The sequence below is a fragment of the Colossoma macropomum genome, unplaced genomic scaffold, assembly GCF_904425465.1.
Source record: "Colossoma macropomum unplaced genomic scaffold, Colossoma_macropomum, whole genome shotgun sequence".
Classification (NCBI taxonomy): Eukaryota; Metazoa; Chordata; class Actinopteri; order Characiformes; family Serrasalmidae; genus Colossoma; species Colossoma macropomum.
The window spans coordinates 45,081,752-45,103,448 of NW_023494789.1; the positions used below are offsets into that span (position 1 = coordinate 45,081,752).

The 21,697-nt window shown below is 38.5% G+C and overlaps 1 protein-coding gene across 1 annotated transcript in view; it reads left to right on the forward strand.

Moving 5' to 3' along the window:
* ptprfa (protein tyrosine phosphatase receptor type Fa) overlaps nucleotides 1-21,697 on the forward strand; it is a 241,253-nt gene that overhangs the window by 129,460 nt on the left and 90,096 nt on the right. The window contains 5 exon segments of the mRNA XM_036571461.1: nucleotides 8,217-8,798; nucleotides 9,378-9,511; nucleotides 10,753-10,897; nucleotides 16,899-17,204; nucleotides 21,275-21,468. Coding sequence (XP_036427354.1) covers nucleotides 8,217-8,798; nucleotides 9,378-9,511; nucleotides 10,753-10,897; nucleotides 16,899-17,204; nucleotides 21,275-21,468 — 1,361 coding nt within the window.

Genomic DNA, 21,697 nt, shown 5'->3' on the forward strand with positions numbered 1-21,697 from the left:
CTCAACACAACCTAAACACTCATACAATGGAATAGGAATAGAATGCAAAACAGATGTTGAGGTGTAAGCTTCCATTACTTGTTAACCACAAACCTCAATTCCCAAAAAGTTGGAACAGTAGGTGGAATGCTAATAAAAACAGAAAGCAGTGATTAGTAAGGTCTTCAGCTGCAGCCATACAAGGCCTTCATTGTTGTATTTTGTGCTTCATGTTGTGCCCTGTTTTCAGTAGGAGGCAGGTCTGGACTACAGGCAGACTAGTCTAGCACCCACACTTGCTGTTAAAACTCATGCAGAATTTAGCTTGCCATTGTCATGTTGAAAAAACCACAGACTTCATTTAGAAAGCAACATATGCTGTTCCAGAATATGTATATGTATGTATATCAGAGCCTTCAGAGATGTGCAGGTTATCAATGCCAAGGGGAACTAATACCCTGTAGCATGAAAGACCCTGGCTTTTGAACTTTACACTAGTAACGGTCTGGTTGGTCTTTTTCTTCTTTGGCCTGGAGAACGCAATTTCCATTATTTCCATAAACAATCTAAAAGGTTGATTCATCATGCCACAGTATATGTTTTCACTCTGCAACAGTCCATTTCAGATGAGCTTGATTCCAGAGAAGTCGGCGGGGACATCCTGTCCCAACTTTGATTTGTACATTTGCTCTGTAGCTCTAGTACAAAACTAATGACGTTAACTCTGGACACCAAACATGCCTTGGTTGATCGACTACATTTGGGGTAAAGGGAAAAACCGTAAATATGATTTTCTACCAAATGATTCCTTCCGCACATAGTTTTATTTGTATTGTTTACAGTGAGAAGTAGATTTATTGAGGAAGGTCAGAGAAGAGAGATCAAATTTCAGACACATCCATGGCAGACTGAACGTGATGTCTGGTTAGCTGCGTACTCTTTCGTCTGTGATGATCCAGATAGGCACTCTGATCTGCTCCGAAAGCTCTGATGTTGTTTTCGTCATTCCACAAGCCCGCAAATCCTATCTGCTGAAGGAGGTCTCATTAATAATGAAAGCGGGGGTATTCCCATAGCTCCTGCCACACACTGCATGCAATCAGCTCATCAATCTTTCATCAGAGTTGAAATGTGATGAATAACTCTCTGCCTCCTTCTCACTGTCACCACAGAGCTGTTTTTTATTTTTTTTTGTTTTCTCACCTGAACCCAATTGAGGAAACGACCCGCAGTGAACTCCCCCAACCAAATTAAGATTTATTTCAGAGCTGTCACTTGATAAGAACACGCTCAACTCTGTAATTTCATTCATTGCATTGTTTATGAAGCGTTGAAGGAAATGTTTTATAAAAAAATCCAAATTTAACCAAATTTTCCCTTACCCAAGTATAGTTGATCAGCCAAGACATGTTTGGTGTCTGAAGTTTGCTTCTGTAGTTTATATTAGGCTAATGTTGCGCATTAGCATTGTGCAAACTGAATGCCTAAATCATCACTACTTGTTATGTAGTTGTTCATTTTAAAATTCAGGAAGGTTGCTATTATTGTTTGTGGCTATGCAACATACTTTTATCCATTTTTATAGATAGATATAGATGTCATACAGAGTCAGAAACCTCACAAATAATTCTATTTCAGATTATTTAAAGATCCTAGAAAATCAAATTTCCTTCACTTTGGAGTAATATTTAAGCATCATCAAAGTTTCAAAACGTACCATTCATTGCCCAGTCTGCACAGTCCAGATATGTAAACTAAGCTGCAAAAAATCTGAAAAAAGTCTGATTTGAATTCATTGTTTCTGTGATGTCACAAGAACCAACAGCAGTTTAGGCCCAGCCATCCCTTTTAAAGACCTAGGGAGTGTTTCAGCTCAGTGCTTTTGAATGAGGCACAATACAGAGTAGCCAAACAGAAGAGAGCTTATTTATTCTATATCAGTCTTAAAGGCACAGTAACACGAACAGCCGGTTAAATTGTTGGGGATAAAGAGAGGTTGCAAAATGTTAAATGAGTTATGACTATTTTTGGTATCACACAAAAGTTCAAAGTGGATGACTTTAACAACTCAACATGGTTGCAGGTAAATGAAAGGTGGTTTAAGCATTCAGTTTGTACAGTTACAGTTAGCTTTATGCCTCCTGTACACAACTAAAAAAGGGCCAGACGTTTCTTTCTTGATCAACCACAATTGAGGAAAGCAAGAAAACTGCATACTTTTTTTTAATTGTTTCTTTCTTTTTAGCTGAACTGTCCCTTTAGTTTTTTGCATTTGCTATTAAGTGTTATGCTCAGACATACTCATTCCTGTCTCTGAGCACTGAGAGTTGATCAGGCTATGAAATGAATAGAGAGAAAAAGAGAAGTGCGCTATCTGAGGAATCCGATGCAGAAGGCTGGAACACACTGGATTGGAGGGTGCTTATCAGTTCCAATCTCTCTCTCATAATTATCTTAACCCTGGATTATTACGTGGATCAATTTCGGATGCAGAGTCGTATAAGACGTTTTAATCAGCCTTATCTGTGGTTCTTGGTTAGAAGAGGGAGAAAAAAATCACAATGAGAATATTATGTTTAGCTGCAGCCTGGAAATGAGGGAATAGAGAGCCTGAGCTTGCTCTATCATTTTGTATGTAGATCGGTCTTCATCCACCATGTATGTGTTATTGAAAACCTTTGTGATTTTCAATAATTAAATTAAAAACATGGTGTTTCTGTCTTTATGTACTGAAATTTCCATTCTAGTATAAGAGTGTTTATTTAGTTAGTATTTAGACCAATATCTCTTATTCTATTGTATATTATTATTGAGGATGTTTATAGGCTAATATCTCCTTTTCTAATGTATAATAGTGTTTATTGAAGTTGTTTATGTATCAATATCTCTTATTATTGTGTTTATGGGTGTTATTGATGTAGTTTATGGTCTAATATCTCTTATTTCAGTGTATAGGAACATTTACTGAGGTAGTTTTGGACTAATATCTCATACTTCAGTGTATAATAGTGTTCAGGCTGATATTTTCAATTCTAGTGTGTAGGATTATTTATTCAGGTTGATTATGGAATAATACTCCTATTCTTGTGAACAAGAACTAGCTGAAGCTGTGCTGAGGTAGCATTATAACTTTGTTATAACTTTGTTACTGTCAAAAATAACAACATGACCTTACAAAAACACAAGGATATGCAGAAACAGAAATGTATTTATGTACAATTGAAAGGGTTTTAAAACATCCCCAAGACCACAAAGTCTTGATAAGGTGTTTTTCCAGGTCCTGCTTTATGTGTCACTAATACAAGAGGCACTAAAGGATTACAGTATTTAAAATGATCTTAACCTGAGATTACTGAATGGATCAATTTCACATACAAAATTACATAAAGAGGTTTGATCAGAGGTGTCTCTTTTTGGTGAAAAGACAAAGTGGCAAAAATACAGTGTTATTAGACATTTTCACTTTAGTATATTTAGTTTTTCTGAGGTTTGACAAGAAGTTCAACAGACAAAATGCATCAGCAAAACAGTAGTGGCATTTTTAATTGCATAATTGCAAAACAGAATGAAAAATCAAACAATTAAATAAGAAACAAGCAAAAGAATAAGAAAAAATCAGGCTGACGTCCAATTCTGACAAAATTCAGACACGTTCCGTCCCCCTTAGTTACTAGTGTTATTCTGCCAAACTTTCAGCTCAAGCTACCTGGTAGCATTCGTAGCACTTCTGCTAACAGACTTCAATATTCAGTAGCACAAAGAAACTTTTGGAAGCACAATTAGGAGTACCTCTGAACATAGTTTATCTTCCAAAAACTGGCTTTATGAGACGTTCTGTGCAGACATACATGTCTGAGAACTGATGGTGTGAATTAAGGCCCATTTAAATAAAAGTGGATTCTGGAAATTGTGTTTATAGTCATCACACCTGAGAAATGCTTAAGCAACTAGATGTTAAGGTGATTAAAGAGGTTATCATGTGTTACAAGTTAGCACTAAAGCTAATGCTAAAGCTAAACCTGGAGTTTTTGGTGCAATATTAGCTTATATTAGCTATTACCTTCTGTAAGAAAGTAGTAGAAACGGTGACATCTTTACAAGAAATGTTTTTTTAATTTCAAATGTGAGTACTGTACAGTCTAATTTATACACATCTAATAATAACAATCTCATTTATAAATTAAAAAGCTAACAGATCTTGACATTGTTCTGTAACGCTGTAAACCATATCTTATTAAAAAGGGTGCTAGCAAATGTATGTGTCTGAATTAAATGCTCTAAAGTACAGGGTTATTATAGTTAACTAAAACTCACTAAATCACTAAGACAAAAACTAGAAGTGAAAAAAATGTGTTTTTTTTTAACTAATAAAATCAAAAACAACAGTTTTCAAAAGCACTAAAACTAATTCAAAACTATAACGGCTGCAGCAAAACTAACTAAACAGAATTACTGAGAAAAAAGCTTTAGTGTTAGTTTTGTTTGCTGCATGAATGAGAGTTTAGAAGCGGATGTCTTTAAGAAAAGCTGGGGCTAAATCGAGCCGAGCTCAGTCAACTGTTGAATTTTATTCTATTCTTATCAAATACCTTCTATCACAGTTCATCATAATACTAAAATCTAAAACTAAAACCGAAACTAAATAATAATTAAACCAAAACTATTACTTTTCAAAAAAATAAAAAAATAAAACTATTAATGCACACTTAACACTGAACATAACTAATTTAAGTTCAGTGTTAAGGGTGTATTAATAGTTTTAAGAACCCAAATGAAAAACTAAATAAAAATAAAAACTAAAGAAAATTTCAAAACTATAATAACCCTGCCTCAGTAACAAAGGTTTTAAATCTCTCAGCATAATATGTTTCACTGCTTTACTGCCACAGTCTTTCTTACTGCTGGTTTGCTTTTAGGAGTTGTGTCAGAGTTTCTCCTTTGCTTTGTAGTGGAAGTAGCACTTGGAGACACTTGTAATTGGCTGAGAGGTGTCAGTTATTATTTTGCAAATGATTCATTAACTTTCTATACTTGACCTTTTTTATGATCCATGTTGGGGTAACACTTTATTTGGAGTGGTCCTTTTTAGATGATTAATAAACTCTTAATAGATTATCAGTAACACATAAACAACGTATCAGTGAAGTAGCAGTAGAGAAGCATCTGAATACACTGAAGTAAATATCTTGTAGATGTACTATTGATACATTACTTACATTAAGTAGATGTATTGTTCATATGTTACTTCCATTATGCAAAACCTAACCCTAACCCTCATATGTTTTTGACGTGTAACTTAGAGTCCACTGAATGTTTGTTTCATCTAAAAGGACCACTCAAAACATGCGGTTGTTCACAGTTCTAGAAACACTGTGGCAACCCATGATAAAAGCTTGATGTGATTCATTACAATACCAATAACGATATTATCATGTGGCCCAACCTTACTTGCTTAGAAGAAGAGAAATATTACACAGTGAGAAGTGAAGCCTAAAGAAATGAGGGAATGGAGAATGTGAGTTCTAGAGTCTTGCAAGTTTGGCTGGGAATTATTTAGCGTAGTGATAATCCATTCTACACAGTTTTTGTATGCACAGAGCTATCACATATCCTCCTCATTCACCACTCAGCTGCCTCTCAGCCGTTATGCTCTTACTGTTCACATGAAGCAGAGGGAAACCAAGCGAGTTTTGCAGGACTTGGACGCCTCGCGTTTCTGCATAGCAGACAGGGAGATTTAAGCTCCGTAAAGCGGCACAAAGCTGGCGCTTCCCGTATCTTTTTCCAGCCTTTTTTCCACGCTGCTGCCTTGTTCTCTCACAGATCCATTTGGACTCTGACAGCAAGCACAATCACATGCAACACAAAAGTGGTTTAGAGTCATTTTCTGCTGCAATTTTATTACAATGCGGGCACTTTGCTGTTCGCCTGTGGAAACAGAACGGCCTGGGAGCGCCAGTCCATTACACAGAGCCAAAGTGATGATAATAGTGCTGTTTGCCATGGAGAAAAACACCTTTTACCGCAGTGTATCTGCATTCTGGTTGTGTCAAATACCAGGTCACTGTCACGCAGCTATTGTGGGTGATTTATAGGCACAGATTTTTTTAACCTTCCCATATAAGAAAATAACATGTAAGCATTGCAATTAAACTGACCTCCACGTTACTTATATGTTGCTAAGACTGTGAAATGTAGCTAATCAAAGAACTTTGTTGTCCAAGTGCATAAAAACCACTTGAAGCCTGAAAGCTATTATGCATCATTGTTATTTTACAAAATGTGAAGTAATTTAGAAGGTACTCCAGATTCAGTGGTAGAATTTCTATGTGAAAGATCAGAGTTATTCTAGCAAGATTGCATTTTGTCTGCATTTTGTCTACTTCATTCATCATTGGTCAGTTTCTGGTGGATCATTCTCAGCGCAGCCGTGACACTGACATGATAGTTGCATGGTAGTGTGCGGACCTGGTATAAGCATATCAGACACAATGGTGTTGTTAGAGTTTTTACACACGTCAGCGTCACTGCTGGGTTAAGAGTGGTCCGCCCCCCAAAATTATCCAGCAGCTCTGTGGTCAGAAACTGAAATAAAGTGGCCACTTCAATTTGTATGCCGAATGCTTGATGTCCCTGGTAGTGATTAAAATTGTTCTGTTAACCCCTTAAAAGTTAATTTCTCACTCTTATGACTACAGCACACTCGTCTTAAACCAGTTATTGAATAATTAATAGATAAAATAATTTGCCTCAAGGTTACTAATTATTCTAATATCAAGCCCAGTGTAAAGTCAATGTGAATGGGAAATTGTAACACCTTTTTCATCTATAATGTGAAATATTTCCAAGTAAAACGTGGTATCAGGGAGGGTCTCTGTGCCAGCTCCACGTTTAATGATAGTTAAGGATGGGGAGAGGGAGGTGAAACATAATAGTATGGGTTAAGTCGTTAATGTACTCAAGCTACTATTTCTGTATTAATAATGTATTTTTTCAGCAATGTTTATTGATGCATAAAGCTTAATTCATAGATTTATTTTGTTTGTGTCGCAAACTACCATTTGTAATCAGGGAAACATAAATAAATAGAAACATGCTTCACATATCAGTAGTCTTTTATTGTTACTTTTATGAAAACTCTTTCCAATTTAAATTCCATTCTGGATATGCATGCATGCTCAAAACAAACACTTCCAATAATGACAGCAGCATGGAGCTTCTTTTAAACAGTGAGAGAAACCCAGTAGCACACAGAACACTCCACCGCATGCTGATCCATTTTACTATAGCCAACATGGGTAGGCCATCTGCCCAGCTACTCTGATGTTATGTTTTAATGAGTTAAAGAACACTTCACCAGTCTCTGAAAATGTTAACATTAGGTTCAATAGTGTTAATATTGTTTTTCTTCACCCACTCAGATTTTGTTTAGATATCAAAAGTCATTAGTTTATGGTGAAAGATTATGAAAAGACAAGAATTTTGTCTTTTAAACATTGTGATCTGATGAATTAAATATACTCAAATATAACCAAGAACATGAGGTATCAAGCTAAGTTTGATACTTTTGATTTTAGCTCAACTTCAAAGGAGATCAAAAAAGGTAATGTTACTAATGAACAATGCAAATGAACAACCATAAATTAGCATCATGCAAATGACCTTAGTTGGTAGCTGCTACCGTCTATTAACTTTTTTGTTAACTTATTGTTTGTAATTAACTTTTTATTAATATGTTTGGTCAAACTATTTCTTTAAAAATGTTAATAAAATGATTTGACACGAATGATTTGATTTGTAGCTTTACACACCAACTTCTCTTATAAACCTTAAGATTGACTGAATAATTACCCTACAGTTTAAAGTTTAAAAGTGTCGCACTCCAGTCCTGGAGGGCCAGGGTCCAGCGTGTGTGATTTTCGCACTCAGAAACACCCGATTAAGCTCTGTAGCTAATTGCCAGGTTTAGTAGGAGAGTCAGAGCAGAAAAATCACTGAAAAAAATATTTTTTTCCCGTGCATTTAAATAACCCAGTGGTTCAAATAATCAGTGATAATTAGCTGATTAGTTGGATTAGTTAGTTTGAGCAGGGAAAACACTAAAATATGCCTTTTACCTTGAAGTACTCCAGGACCATGGTTTAGATCAAAAGTATTAATATAATAAATCATTCAGAAAATTTAAAAAATAGTAAACAAAACAAAAGCAATAAAAAGTAATAATGTGTTTTTTTCAGCCCTACCTCGGCCCCCCACCTCTCTGATCGTTACGGAGACCACGGCCACCAGTGTGACTTTAACGTGGGATTCGGGTAATCCAGAGCCAGTTTCATATTATGTGATCCAGTATCGGGCAAAAAACTCAGACAACGGCTTCCAGGAAGTAGATGGAGTAGCTTCTACTCGCTACAGCATCGGAGGCCTCAGCCCGTATTCGGAGTATGAGTTCAGAGTGATGGCGGTGAATAATATTGGCCGCGGGCCCCCTAGTGGAACTGTCGAGACAAGAACAAGCGAACAGGCACCATCTTCACCACCTTTGAGTGTCCAGGCCCGCATGCTGAGTGCCACCACCATGCTGGTGCAGTGGGAGCCTCCCGAGGAACCAAACGGCAACATCAGGGGCTATCGAGTGTATTACACCCCTGAACTGAACAGTCCGCTTAGCACCTGGCACAAACACAACACAGACGACAGCCGCCTCACCACCATCTCAGGCCTGGTGCCAGACATCACGTACAGCCTGAGGGTGCTGGGCTTCACTTCAGTGGGAGACGGGCCGCCTTCCGATGTGTTGCAGGTTAAAACTCAGCAAGGAGGTGAGAGGAATGTGTGTGTGTTTGTGTTTGTGTGTGTGTGTGTGTGTGTGTGTGTGTGTGTTTTTGTTTGTGGGTTAGCGGATTTGTTTATGTATTTGTGTGTGCTCATTATGACACATATTTAGCACAGTGATGTCCTAACTATGTCGGAAAACACAAGAAAAACGAGCAATCAGCAAAATGCTCCTGAGAAGGTAAACTGCTTTTTATACATTCGTAAATATACTTACATCAGAACAATATCTTACATTTCCTAAATGGTAACTTTTCGAGAGAAAGAATATTCTTAACCTTGAATGTATCTTAAAGTAAGTAAGTTTTGGTTTTCTGTTGGTCCATTTATCATAAAAAGTTTACACAATGTAAAAGGCAGTTGGCATTTTCAGATGGTTAAAAAAAATGGAAAAATGTGACAATACTCAATTTTGACTGTCTATACTGGGCTGTTTGTCCTGAAAATTTGACACAGTGTAAAGAGCAGCTGATATTTTCAAATTATGGAAAAAATACTTGAACGGATGGGTTCTTGAATTGACCTCTGACTCCTGGATAAGAATCATGTGTTTTCCTCTCCTGTAGTACCTGCCCAGCCCACTGATTTTGAAGCTGAAGCGGAGCTAGACACTCGGATCATGTTGACTTGGCTCTGGCCTGTTCAGGACCAGATCACCAAATATGAGCTCACATACTGGGAGGCTGACTCTGGACCAAAGGTACACACACAACTACCAGCATGCAGGGATCACTGATTGAACGCACTATGCTCTAATACCTGTACAGAATTTACTGTGCATTCTGATAGCTATGTAGGATAACTTGGGGGGGAAAAAGCCCCCAGGATAACTTGTCCCTCACCTTATTTTCTCTCCTGATCAAATGATGGGGCCAAGTCTAATTAATCCATAAACACTTCCTGACTAAATGGTCCTCAGTTTTTACATATTTGTTTTCAACGGATGTCATCTAAGTGAAACAATCCCTTCTGTATTTTTTTTTTTTTTCCTCATGTAAATGAAAGCACCATGTGCTTTAATATAAAACATATCTATCCGCTTCCTTTATGTTCATGGAAGAATTTGATTATTCATCCCTGGGGAATTGTTTATGGACAATGAGAGGATGCCAAAATTCATGGACTGCCCCCAAAATATATATCCCTGTGTCCTGTGTTGTGTCTCTGAAGATATGACTGTACTGTACGATTGCACTTTATAAAATAAAAAGAAGTAAAAAAAAAAAATCCAGAAACACATTACTGGTACTTTAAAAGGCCCCCTTTAGCATATTACCATGAATATATTATTTAGTTTACATCCACACTTAAGTTTTAAATGTTTAATAAGCATCCATTTTCAAATATGAATATCACAGTTAACTCTTCAATTCTTTATTCTCATAACTTACTTAACATAATTTACATACCTTACGTATTGGTTACATTGTAGATACCAAATTATCATAGTACTTATTCAGTGATTAGTAATTACCCCTCACTTGTGCACTCCACCTTGCTGGTGTACAGTTAGAGTTGAAGGCTGGCATATGTAGCACATATGTTAATGCTAATTTTGTGTTATTTGTCCTCTAGCCCTTCATCAATGGTCAGCTGACAAGTGCAAAACCATTGAAAATGCCACTGTGTCAAATACACTCATACCAGCACCACACACACTACCATGTCACTGTCACTGCTGTGCTGAGAATGATCCGCCACTCAAATGATATCTGGACAGCAGCGGCCCTGTGATTGGAAAATAATCAGTGATAAATGTTGTAGAGAGGGTTGAGAAATAGTATAGTGACAGATGGGCTACAATCTAAATTTGTACACCTGTATAATACACCTGTTAGGTAGATGGAACTGATGAATCTGCCAGTGAATGGAAGCACAAGGTAGGAAGTCAGAGGTGATTATGGTAAGAAAACACATTTACACTCTCTCCCTTTCCCACAGAACCATGTGAGCTTTGACCCAGCTGGTTCTTATGCTGTGGAAAACCTGAAGCCTGACACTCTCTACAAGTTTACGCTGGCTGCGCGTTCTGAAAAGGGTTTGGGTGTTTACACACAGCCAGTCGAGGCCCGAACTGCCCAGTCCAGTAAGTACCAAAGCAACACAGTGCATATTAAACTAATTACAGCTTCCTGCGCTCCATCACTCCATTCCAGTATTTCAGTCATAACAGCACTAACAAGGTGGATTTTCTTCATCCCACGTATATGTATAAACCAGTCATTCCCAGTTCCAGTGTTCTGCACATTGTTCATGCAAGTACTTTGTGTGGCCTGAATTGACAGACATTCTACCTTTTTTAATAAAAATTGATAAAAAATCAATTTATAATACAATAAATATAATATAATATAATATAATGGTGAAAAAGATGTTGCATAACTAAAATGAATGTGTGGTGAACTATCACTTTAAGCTGCCCTAACATTGGCCTGCCATTTCCATTTTTCTTTGTCACCATGCTACAGTTCTTTGTGCTTGAAAGAGCTTCTAAGCAAGCAACTAAATGACAGTGGTGGACTTCAGATTTAAAGATTTGATCCAGACACCCTTCGAAACTTTCTCCAGACGTATTAGCTTAGTTACCAAAACCCACACAGAATCCTCCTGTATTGTCTGACTGACGCAAGTTCCTCAGTGTAATCTCCATCCCAAGCCTCCGTCACTCAGCCAGAGCTGAATATTTATGACAGCTCTTAAAGGAGTAGTTTGGTGACACAATTTACCCCTTTGACCAAATATTTGTTTGATCAGCTATAAATCACCTAAGACCTGCTTGGTGTCAGAAGTTTCTTCTTCTTTAGTTTTGCCCCAGAACTAATGTAGCTAAAAATAACAGAACCCTATCATGCATCATGCAAATAGCATACCTGAATCATCAGCCACTTTCCTCAGCCTGTGTTGAGCGGATAAGTGATCTCTAATGGACTTGTTTATGGGGTTTTTGACACTGTATAACATATTGATATCTACAAAAATGACAGTATTGCCTAAGGAATGAGACGATAACTCCTTAAACTCTGGGTCAAATTGCATGTTCTTTTGATTTTTTAAGTGAAAATAAGTTACATCCTCTACTCAAATACAGCTTTATATTTTTCAAATGGAGCAAATTTTAATGCACAATTTGTTGTGCAGGGGCGCCCAAACATTTGCATACGTCTGCATGTGGGTCTACACTTCAGGTCTTCACTCTCATAACTACGGAACTTGCACCTTAATGTTATAGTAGTTACCAAATAATTCATAGCGTTTAGTGAATAATGAGTGTTAAGAGTAGCTCCTTAAACTGTAGGCTATATTAAGGGTGTTTAATGGGGTAAAGCAGGCAATTCATAGGATGCTGATTGGCGTTTTAGCTATATTAGCTCCTCATAGCTCCTGTGCAAAATTTAAGAAGCAAATTTTAGATGCCTAACCTGTGAAGGGGATAATTGTATAAATTGTATAAATTTGTCACTTCTGACTCTCACAGAATCCTCCCTCCTTGCTTGGACTCTTTTCAGCTGGGTCATGTCTATTGATTGCGTGATTTATTTATTTGTTTTTTTTTTTGGTCTCCTCTCCAAATCCCAGCTAAATCTCCATCACTCATAGATGTGAGCTGAAATATTTATGACAGCTCTTAAGAAAATCACAGCTTATTTGGAGGTGTTTATTCGGCTTGTCAGCTTAGAAAGGTTTTCCAGCCCTGCTAACTTGCTCTTATTTGGCCTCCGTATCATACAGTCAGTGAGACTGAGTCATCCTCCCTAGAGACCCACAACCTCTCTCTCTCTTTCTCTCTCTCTCTCTTTTTCTACAAAGGGTATCTATATGGTAAGAGGAACTGATAAAATAGACAAAGACTTCAGATACAGGGAGGTGTATTTAATGAAGTGAAGTGAGTGGTTGGTGTACATGTGCTTATATATGTGTGTGTGTGTGTGTGTGTTTTATATCTATATATGTGTATATATATATATATATATATATATACACATACATATATCTCTATCCCCCCTCTCTCTCTTTCCCTTACTATTCCTCTCTATGTACGTTGTATGTTTCTTTCTCTGTTTCTTTCTCTTTCTTGCTCTCTTTCACTCACACATTCACTCCCTCTCTCCTTCACCTCTCTGTCATTCTCTCACCCCCTGTGCTTTTTTTCACGCTTCCTTTCATACACTTTTTTCAGTCCTTCTATCTCCCACACAGGCTTCATCCGTTTTTTTCTCTTTTTTGCTTTTCAACACCCACTCTCTCACTCTATTTTTCTCTGGCTGCATTTGCTGGCTCTCTTTCCTCCATTTTGCATCTCAACCATCTCTCTGCTTTATCTTTCTCTCGCTCTTATCGTCTTTACACCCTTTTCTCAAACTCTCACCCACCTTCCTTACATTCTGCTGTGAGCTTATGCCCCATCTCTCTCTCTCTCTCTCTCTCTCTCTCTCTCTCTTTCTCTCCCTCACTCTCTCCTTTCAGTCTTTCCTTTCTGTGGGTCTCATTTATCACAGCTCCTCATGCTCACATGGGCATGGCAGGACAACCGTGCTTTGTCTGAACCTCCATCAAAGACCACACTGTTTTATGGTCTATGATATTCATCTGATAAGCTGAACAATAGAAGCTTTTTCTCTCTTATCTGCTTAATACTTTGATCAGGATGAACGGCTAAATACTGGATCCTGGAAATAGGTTTAGTCCTTGTACATGGTAAACTTCATTAAAAATGTATAATTATACCATTTCATACAATCCCAAACTACAAGGAAGCTCACAAAAAGCAACTTATTTACGTATATGCTCCCTCCAGCAGTATAGCCCCACCCATTCACAATGAACTTACAAAGAAGTGTTTCATTCCATACCGTTTTTTAAAGGGAGGGCAGTGGTTGATATAACAGGTAATTTACATACAGTATATGAGTCTTAAAGGGGAATTTCAAAGATTTTTTTTTTTCAAAATTGCTTCCTTTTTCAATTGTTTAGATGTAAACAAAGTCATTCAGAGTAGACCACACAAAAACTCTGGACTCTGGAACAGTGGAAACATATTTTGTGGCGTGACAGATCAAGGCTTCTCTATCTTCCCTGCCTGACTGCGACTAGTGCAAAGTTTGGTGGAGGAGGGATAATGCTATGGAGTTGTTTTCAGGTGTTGGCCCGGGACCCTTAGTTCCAGTGAAGGGAAATCTTAATACTTTAGCATACCAAGACATTTTGGACAATTGTATGCTTCCAACTTTGTGGGAACACTTTGGAGCTCCAACTCCATTTAAAGCCTATGGATTTAGAATGGGATGTTGTTAAAGCTCCTGTAGGTGTAATGCATAGGTGTCCCAATACCATTGTCCATATAGTGTAGTTCCTGTACTACGTACCTAGCTTCAAAGTAGTATTAATTGACTGTAATGAAAACAAAGTTATATATGGTGAAAAAGCTATAACATCAACCATTTGCCTTGGAAATCTACACCAAATGTTGTACAAGGTAAGACAATGTAATGTTTATTAGCCTTTACCCACCACGGTGTACTGTCATTTATTAGAGTTACTAAGGTTAGGCAGTTAAGTGCTAGGTACTTGTGTGTTGTATTTAGTACTCAAAAATGTTCTCCTCTGATTAGGGTAATGGGTAGGCAATGACTCTTAACTGAAAGCTCTTAATGATTTAACCCCTTAATGATCCAGGTTCATTTTATACGAATGCTTAGGCTAGGTCAAAACCTGAAAAGACAAGAAACTAGGAACAACATGGATAAGTAATGCAGCTACAAGCAAATTTCAAGGCGTCCCAAACACTAGGGGAAAGGAGGGAACTTTTTATACACAGACAAAACAAGACGCAAGTGCAAGTGACAGTAAGGTGTAGCAGGAAATGTTCCAGACAGAGCCAGAGGACCATCGTGCGACGCCTTAGGGCAACTCCAAAATCCCAAAAAAGGCAATGATGCTCACATCATCCTGAGTGGCTTCAGGTACACACAGGAGTGATGTAGCTGACTTATTCCATCTCCACCCTTTGTTTGTTGGTTTGTTTATCCTTCAGGCCAAATGCCATGTTTTGCCCTCCTGTTTTCTTTCTGAAGGTATCATCACCTTATTTGTGTTTGGTTCTCAGAATTCAGGAAAGCAGGGCTGTTAGGGTGGAGCTATGCTATATTAAATTCGAAGGTCCAATTTTATAGATCAAGATTAAGTGTGAACAGGATTTTCAATAGTAAGGTTTTTAAAGTTTATAAAATAAACCAATAGAGGTACAAAAGTGATATACATATAGAGCAAATCTCTACCGTACACATGTGAAACAACACACACACAATAACCCCATCAGATACTCTATTTTGTGCATTGGTGGCCTCCACTTACCATATTGTTTCACTATATAGGTGTACAATTACAGACTGTAGCCCATCTTGACGGTTTGTCAGCTCCACTCATCATTGGTCAGCTTCTGACAACAGGACCACTGCTGACCAGATATTATTTTAGGGAGCATTCTCAGCACAGCAGTGAGACCGACATGGTAGTGCTTGTGGTGCTGGTATGAGTGAATCAGGTGCAGTGGTGTTATCAGGGTTTTTAGTCAGTGTCACTGCTAGGTTAAGAGTGGTCCACTGCCCAAAAATATCCAGCTGGCTCTGTGGTCAGAAACAGACCATTGATAAAGGGCTATAGTAGAAGTTCCCCAAATTTTCATGCCATGACCCACATGTAGTGTTAGTATAGTAAAGTATGGTATACTATAGTTTTTGTCTCACAGCCTATCATGTATTTTATCATCAGCAAACACAATAGCATACTATGATAAAAGAATGAAGCATGCATAGGTCCACACTATTACATAATCAGTGCGATTGATAATAAAATAATGACAACACTTATTTGTTCTATATTTAGGTGTAATCCATCTCTTATATTGAAAATAAACACACAAATTTTACTAAATTTTTAGTTAGACATCACGTTACACATATCTCATTTAAATCCATGTTGTCAGCTATCTATGGAGGGTAACTAGCAGTGTACTCTGATCACCATTGATTAACCCTCTGGGGTCGACGTACCTGCCGGCGTGTCAAATTAGATGTTTCTCTGTATTTATATTAATATCTTTGTGACAATACAGTGCAGAAATATGGTTCAAACAGTTCCTGAATTTGTAGAGTCAGTCCTTTCCATTCCATCCTATTGTGAGATTGTACGTGACTCACACCCATGATTTATGAGCCAATGAAGACAAGTTGAGACACACACCATCTACCACTCGCTATGTGTAACTGGTGGATTTGCGTGTCTGTCATCTGCCTCTCACCTGTAATTGGTGGATTCATGTGTTTGTGAAACTGACCAATGGACACCCAGGAAATCACTAAGGCCTTACCCTTCACATCAGAAACCTTTTATGTTTTGTTCAGTCACCTCAGACGCAGATGTGGAATGATGCGTGAAAAGTTTATAGCGGCTGAAGTTGCTGCAGTGGTTTTGAAAAGTACTGATGAGTATAACATTTATCTACTATTTTATTCATACATTCCATTACTTTTGTGAACCTAAGACTTTGGTAAACCCATTTACCAAAACTAAAACAAGTTGTACATATGAGTAAAGCTATGTTTTCACAAGAGATAATACGAATTTTTAAAACTGGACTTCAGTTTTTCAGCTTTAGGACTGAGTTATCTCTTTACACAGTTCAGGTCAAAAGGGCCTCATTACAGAGAGAGCTGAGATTGTTCTGAACGTTTTGATTTAGAACGTGAATATTATGTCATCTTTGAAGGTGCATTTAAGAATATATGCAAAAATCAAGAAAAGCTTCCTTGCATCCCACTTGTCCCCACAGTGCGATCCACCAGTGGGTTGTAACCCACAGTTTCAAAACCACTGGGCTAAAAGATGACTAACACAAATTGTGCATCAACAGCTGGCTTTATACACCAGCAAAATGGAGTCACAAGGGACAGGTTTCTAATAAAGTGTATTGCAAGGCACACTGCAAACTAAAAAGGCCAGAACTTTTTCTGAAAGTTTCTTATTATTTAATACAGTTTTTCATAGTCCTAAGTTCCTTAATTCCTTCTTGAACCCCACTACCCCCACAGCCCCATCTGCACCCCCACAGGAAGTGCATCTGCTCAGCCTTACCTCTACTAGCATCAAGGTGAGTTGGGTGGCGCCTCCTGCTGCCAGTCGCCATGGGAACATTGTGCGCTACTCCTTGTCCTATCAAGCAGTCTCTGGCGAGGACCGAGAGCGCCATGAAGTGACGGATATCCCAGCTGAGACATCCAGCTATGTACTAGAGGGACTGGAGAAGTGGACAGAGTACCAGGTTTGGGTTAAAGCCCATACCGATGTTGGGCCCGGTCCTGAGAGCAGCAGCACCCGCATCAGAACCAAAGAGGACGGTATGGTCAGAACCGTCTCCAAAATACACTCAATTGCTTCAAAACTCCTTCAGAATATCTTCTTAAAACCTTCTCCATTGCTCCAGAACTACTTACAACTGCTTCAAAACTCCTCACTTTTTCACAAATCCTCAAGAAAAGCTTCCTGTTGTTCCAGAGCTCCTTTCAGCTGCTTCATAATTCTCACTAACCACTGAAGAGTTTCTCCACAAAGCTTCTTATTGATCCAGAATGTCTTACAACTGCTTCAAAGCACCTTCTAACTGCTTTAAAACGTCTACATAAGCTTTTCTATTGCTCTAGAATTTACATCTGCTTCAAATTTTCGTCTAACCATTTCAGAATTTCTATTAAAAGCTTCCTACTGCACCAGAACTTCTTAGAACTGCTTCCAAACTCCCTCTTACCACTTCAACTTTTTTCAAGACGTGTCTTAGTTCTGTGGACCTCCCTGTAACTGCTTCAAACCTTTTAGCTCCTTCAAAATTATTGCTTCAGACTTCGTTAGAACAGCTTGTGCTGAATACTTCAAAATGTCTCCAATAAAGCTTCTTCTTGAGCCATATATATATATATATATATATATATATATATATATATATATATATATATATAGTGACTACCTCACCTAATCACATAGCAGTATCACCAAACGCATACAGTAGCAAGCTACTTAAATACCTACTACCCATAAATATTACATTCATGATGAAATTTCATGTCAAAATAAGCCTGCATGAGAAAGAAAAAGAGAGATGCTCTTTTGATCTATCTCTCTCTCTCTCCAGACCATAGCAGTTTGTGTATCTGGTGTGGGTGAGAGATGTGTGTGTGTATCTGTGTGGGTATGTGGGTGTGTGTGGTTGTGTGTGTAGGCTGGTTTTAATGCTGCGTCTCATGTCTCTGCTGCGCTCAGCAGTTTGATTGACAGCTGAATGGATGATGAATGCATGTGAATGTGATCCACATCCTACTGGGGCTCTCTTTCTCTACATATCTCTCTCTCACTCTTTCTTACTTCTTTTTCTCCATCAGGCTCTCTCTCTCTCTCTCACTTATTTTTCTCTATCACTCTCTCACACACTTTCTCTCTCTCTCTCTCTCTCTCTCTCTCTCTCTCTCTCTCTCTCTCTTCTCTCTCTATCTATCTCTTTCTACATATCCTGAGGGCAGTATTTTTAAGGCTGGTTGTCGCTGCCGCCACTGTCACTGTGGATGTGTTAAGGCAGTGAAGCAGGGCTGGTTAAATACACACACACACACACACACACACACACACACACACCACACACACACCAAACACACACACACACAACATCCAACCATTTACCTTCTAGCTTACCAAAACACATCCTCTACTATTCCAGCTCTTGTATAAAATGAGACTATTGGCTACATAAAACTCAAGTAAGACCACAGTTAGTGGTGACCCCTCTGTGATTGGCTGAGGAACATTCTATGAGTGCCGTTATGTCCCTGTTTTGATAATTGCCTGCCCCTGCCCCATGTTTGGCTGTTTGGCCAGGCAGTCATTTAGCCCCTTCTTCTCAGAGTTCTTGTGTGTCTCAGTTGCTACACAGGCTGCTTCCTTAGCAGCTAAATGATACAGTTTAGCAGGTATTCATAGCTGCAGCAACAGCATAATAAGAGCCCCCTCTTCAGCTGTGAAGCAGTTTTGGAGTAAGGTAAATAAAATAAAAAGAGAGGTGTTTTTTCCAGAAGTAAACAGTCCTTAGTCCTGCTCATAGCTTGTAGTTGTGTCTCTGTTTTCAGGAAAAAAGCCTAAATATTTCAGTACTCCAAAATGAACACTAAAACTGGTTTGTTCACAATAATATACATAAGGTCATGCTATACTTTCTGGTATTGGCACTGGTGAGCCAATCTACTCAGCACTGTACCTCATACTTGTGACCACAGCACAGCATCTCACCATGTAGCACTGCCTCTCATGTATCATTGCGTGACTATGTATTGACAGACATAGAGGTTATTTTGGTCGAGATCAGAAAGTAAGGGGTGTCCGATATATGTAAGCTTATTGTTTTGTGTGTTTTCACTGTCTTTTGAAGTCAGGAATATGAGAAACAGAGAGAGGGGGCTGGAAAGAAAGAGTGAATGGAGAGAAAGGAGAGATCAGTGAAGAGTGAAAGGATAGCGCAAAAGGAGAAATGCAGCAGTGAAGCTTTAGAAGCACAGCAACTGTTTGGGAGCATTAAGAGGCAGCGCTGCTGTACTCTTAAAGCTAGAGGCAGTTTTTAAATGACTCTATACACAAACACAAGGCTTTAACGAAATGCTCTAGTGTTTCTACGTAATCTCTGTCTGTAGCATTGCAGCGTACAGTTCATTACCATGGACAATAATTTTGGTTTTCTCATGCTTAAAAGAACAGAGAACCTGTTGACTTAAAACAAGCTTACAGTAGAACAGACAGGTGCTTTCAGAGTGCATAAATCACATGCACGCTGCCTGGAGTTTTTCGGGACTGAAGTTTTGGTTAGACCCCAAACATAGCCTGAGAACATTAAATCTGGCCTGACATTAACCACATTAAGTTTTGAGTATGAATCTGATCCAAGCCTGACAAAACACAACTTAGACCGAGTTTTGATCTGACATATTGATATTACATTGAACATGATATTTTTTGTCAAAAAAATTAAATATAAATATTCTCTTGGCTGCACAAAATTGTACTCTCTTGGTTTTCCACACATCCATTTTTAATCAAGCAAGTTTACACACACACACATTCTAATATAGGCACGTTTACATGCACACACACACTCTTAATTAAGCAAGTTTACACACACAAATTCTTATTAAGACATGTTTACACACACACACACATTATTAATCAAGCAACTTTGCGCACACATGCCCTGCATCACAGAAATAAGCGTTAATTTTGAGCTTGTGTGCATTTATGTGTCCTGTGTGTATGTGTGTGTGTATGTGCGCATATGTGTGGTCATGTGGACACAGGTCACTTTTTTTTTTTTTCACTCTAGCTCTGAAGGTCGGAGCTGAATCCCGCAGCCTAAGCACATTTATATGCTTAAATGCCTCCAATTAAAGGAGGCAGATATTGCTGGTGTTTGGTGTTTGAATACACACACACGCACACACATACTCATGCTGTTCTTCATGGTCTTCCTTCTGGGAGTGGACTCCCTGCTTTCTGTCTATTAATCTCCTAAAGCTGAGCTTTTTAACCTTTCCCCGCCTCCCTCTCTAACTCTGCCTCCTCCTCGATTGACCAGCATTAACGCTGTTTCTTTTTATCGATGTCAGATTTGTATTCATCCCAAACTCTCACAGGAGCTGAGCGAGCATCTTGAGTGTGTGTGTGTGTCTGTGTTTGAGATAACTTGCCTCCTGAACCACCAACATCTTAGTCTCGCTCAGTCAGAAACTAAAGTGTCTTTTTTCATGTGTAAAGATACTTTAACCCCTAAAAGTGGAGGTGTTTTAGTCATTTTTTATAGAAAAATGATGTTTTTTTTTTTACATGAATGATCTTGATTTGATGTAGACAGTAAATTATAACTGTTTTAAGGTACATAAAACCCACATAAGTGGACATCGGGGAAAAATAATATGGGTCCTTTTATTGTAAGAATTATTATTTAGTAACTCGTTATGACCACATAATCTGATAAAAAAAAAACATTCTACCTGTGTTCTTATATCTCATAATAGCACATTTTTTACCCTACCTGTACAGTTCCACTGACTGCAGATTGCTGGGTAAATTAATATGTTATGTAGTAATGGAACTGATGTGCAGGCCTGCATATAAAGCTTTAGATTGTAAGAGGTCGGTTATTAACAAAGAATCATCTTTAGACATGACTGCACTGCACTGCTGCATAGCATCTTAGTGTCTTACAATCATAAAAAAGAAAAGAAAATGAACATCTGGGCTCTGATCTTTCTGTCCAGGCTATTTTTCCTTTGATCTTCTGGGAAAACTAATCCAGTTCTAATGGGGCTGTAGTCAACTAGTTGACTAGTCTGCGCAACTCAGAAGGTGTATAATGCCCTCTCTCTCTCCTCTCCTGCAGTGCCCGGTGCTCCTCCGAGAAAAGTAGAGGTGGATGTAATGAACTCTACAACTCTACGAGTGACATGGAAGCCCCCGCTGGCCCAGAAGCAGCACGGTCAAATCCGTGGATATCAGGTGGTCTACTCACGTCTGGAGAATGGAGAGCCACGCGGCCTGCCGAACATCCTGGATGTGGCACTGCCAGAGGCTCAGGTACCATTGTGGGGGGAAAAAAACACTACAATTCCCAGCTGCCCTTGCCCACAGCAGCAACACAAATTATAGTCTTCCTGCATGTTATTCTCTCTTTCTGCCTCAATCAAGGACATGTGGAGCGTTGACCTTATGACAGTGTGTTTGTGTGTGTGTGTGTGTGTGTGTGTGTGTATTTGTGTAGTCAGTGAATAACCCTGAATTTTGATGATGTATGCGTTTTCAAAAC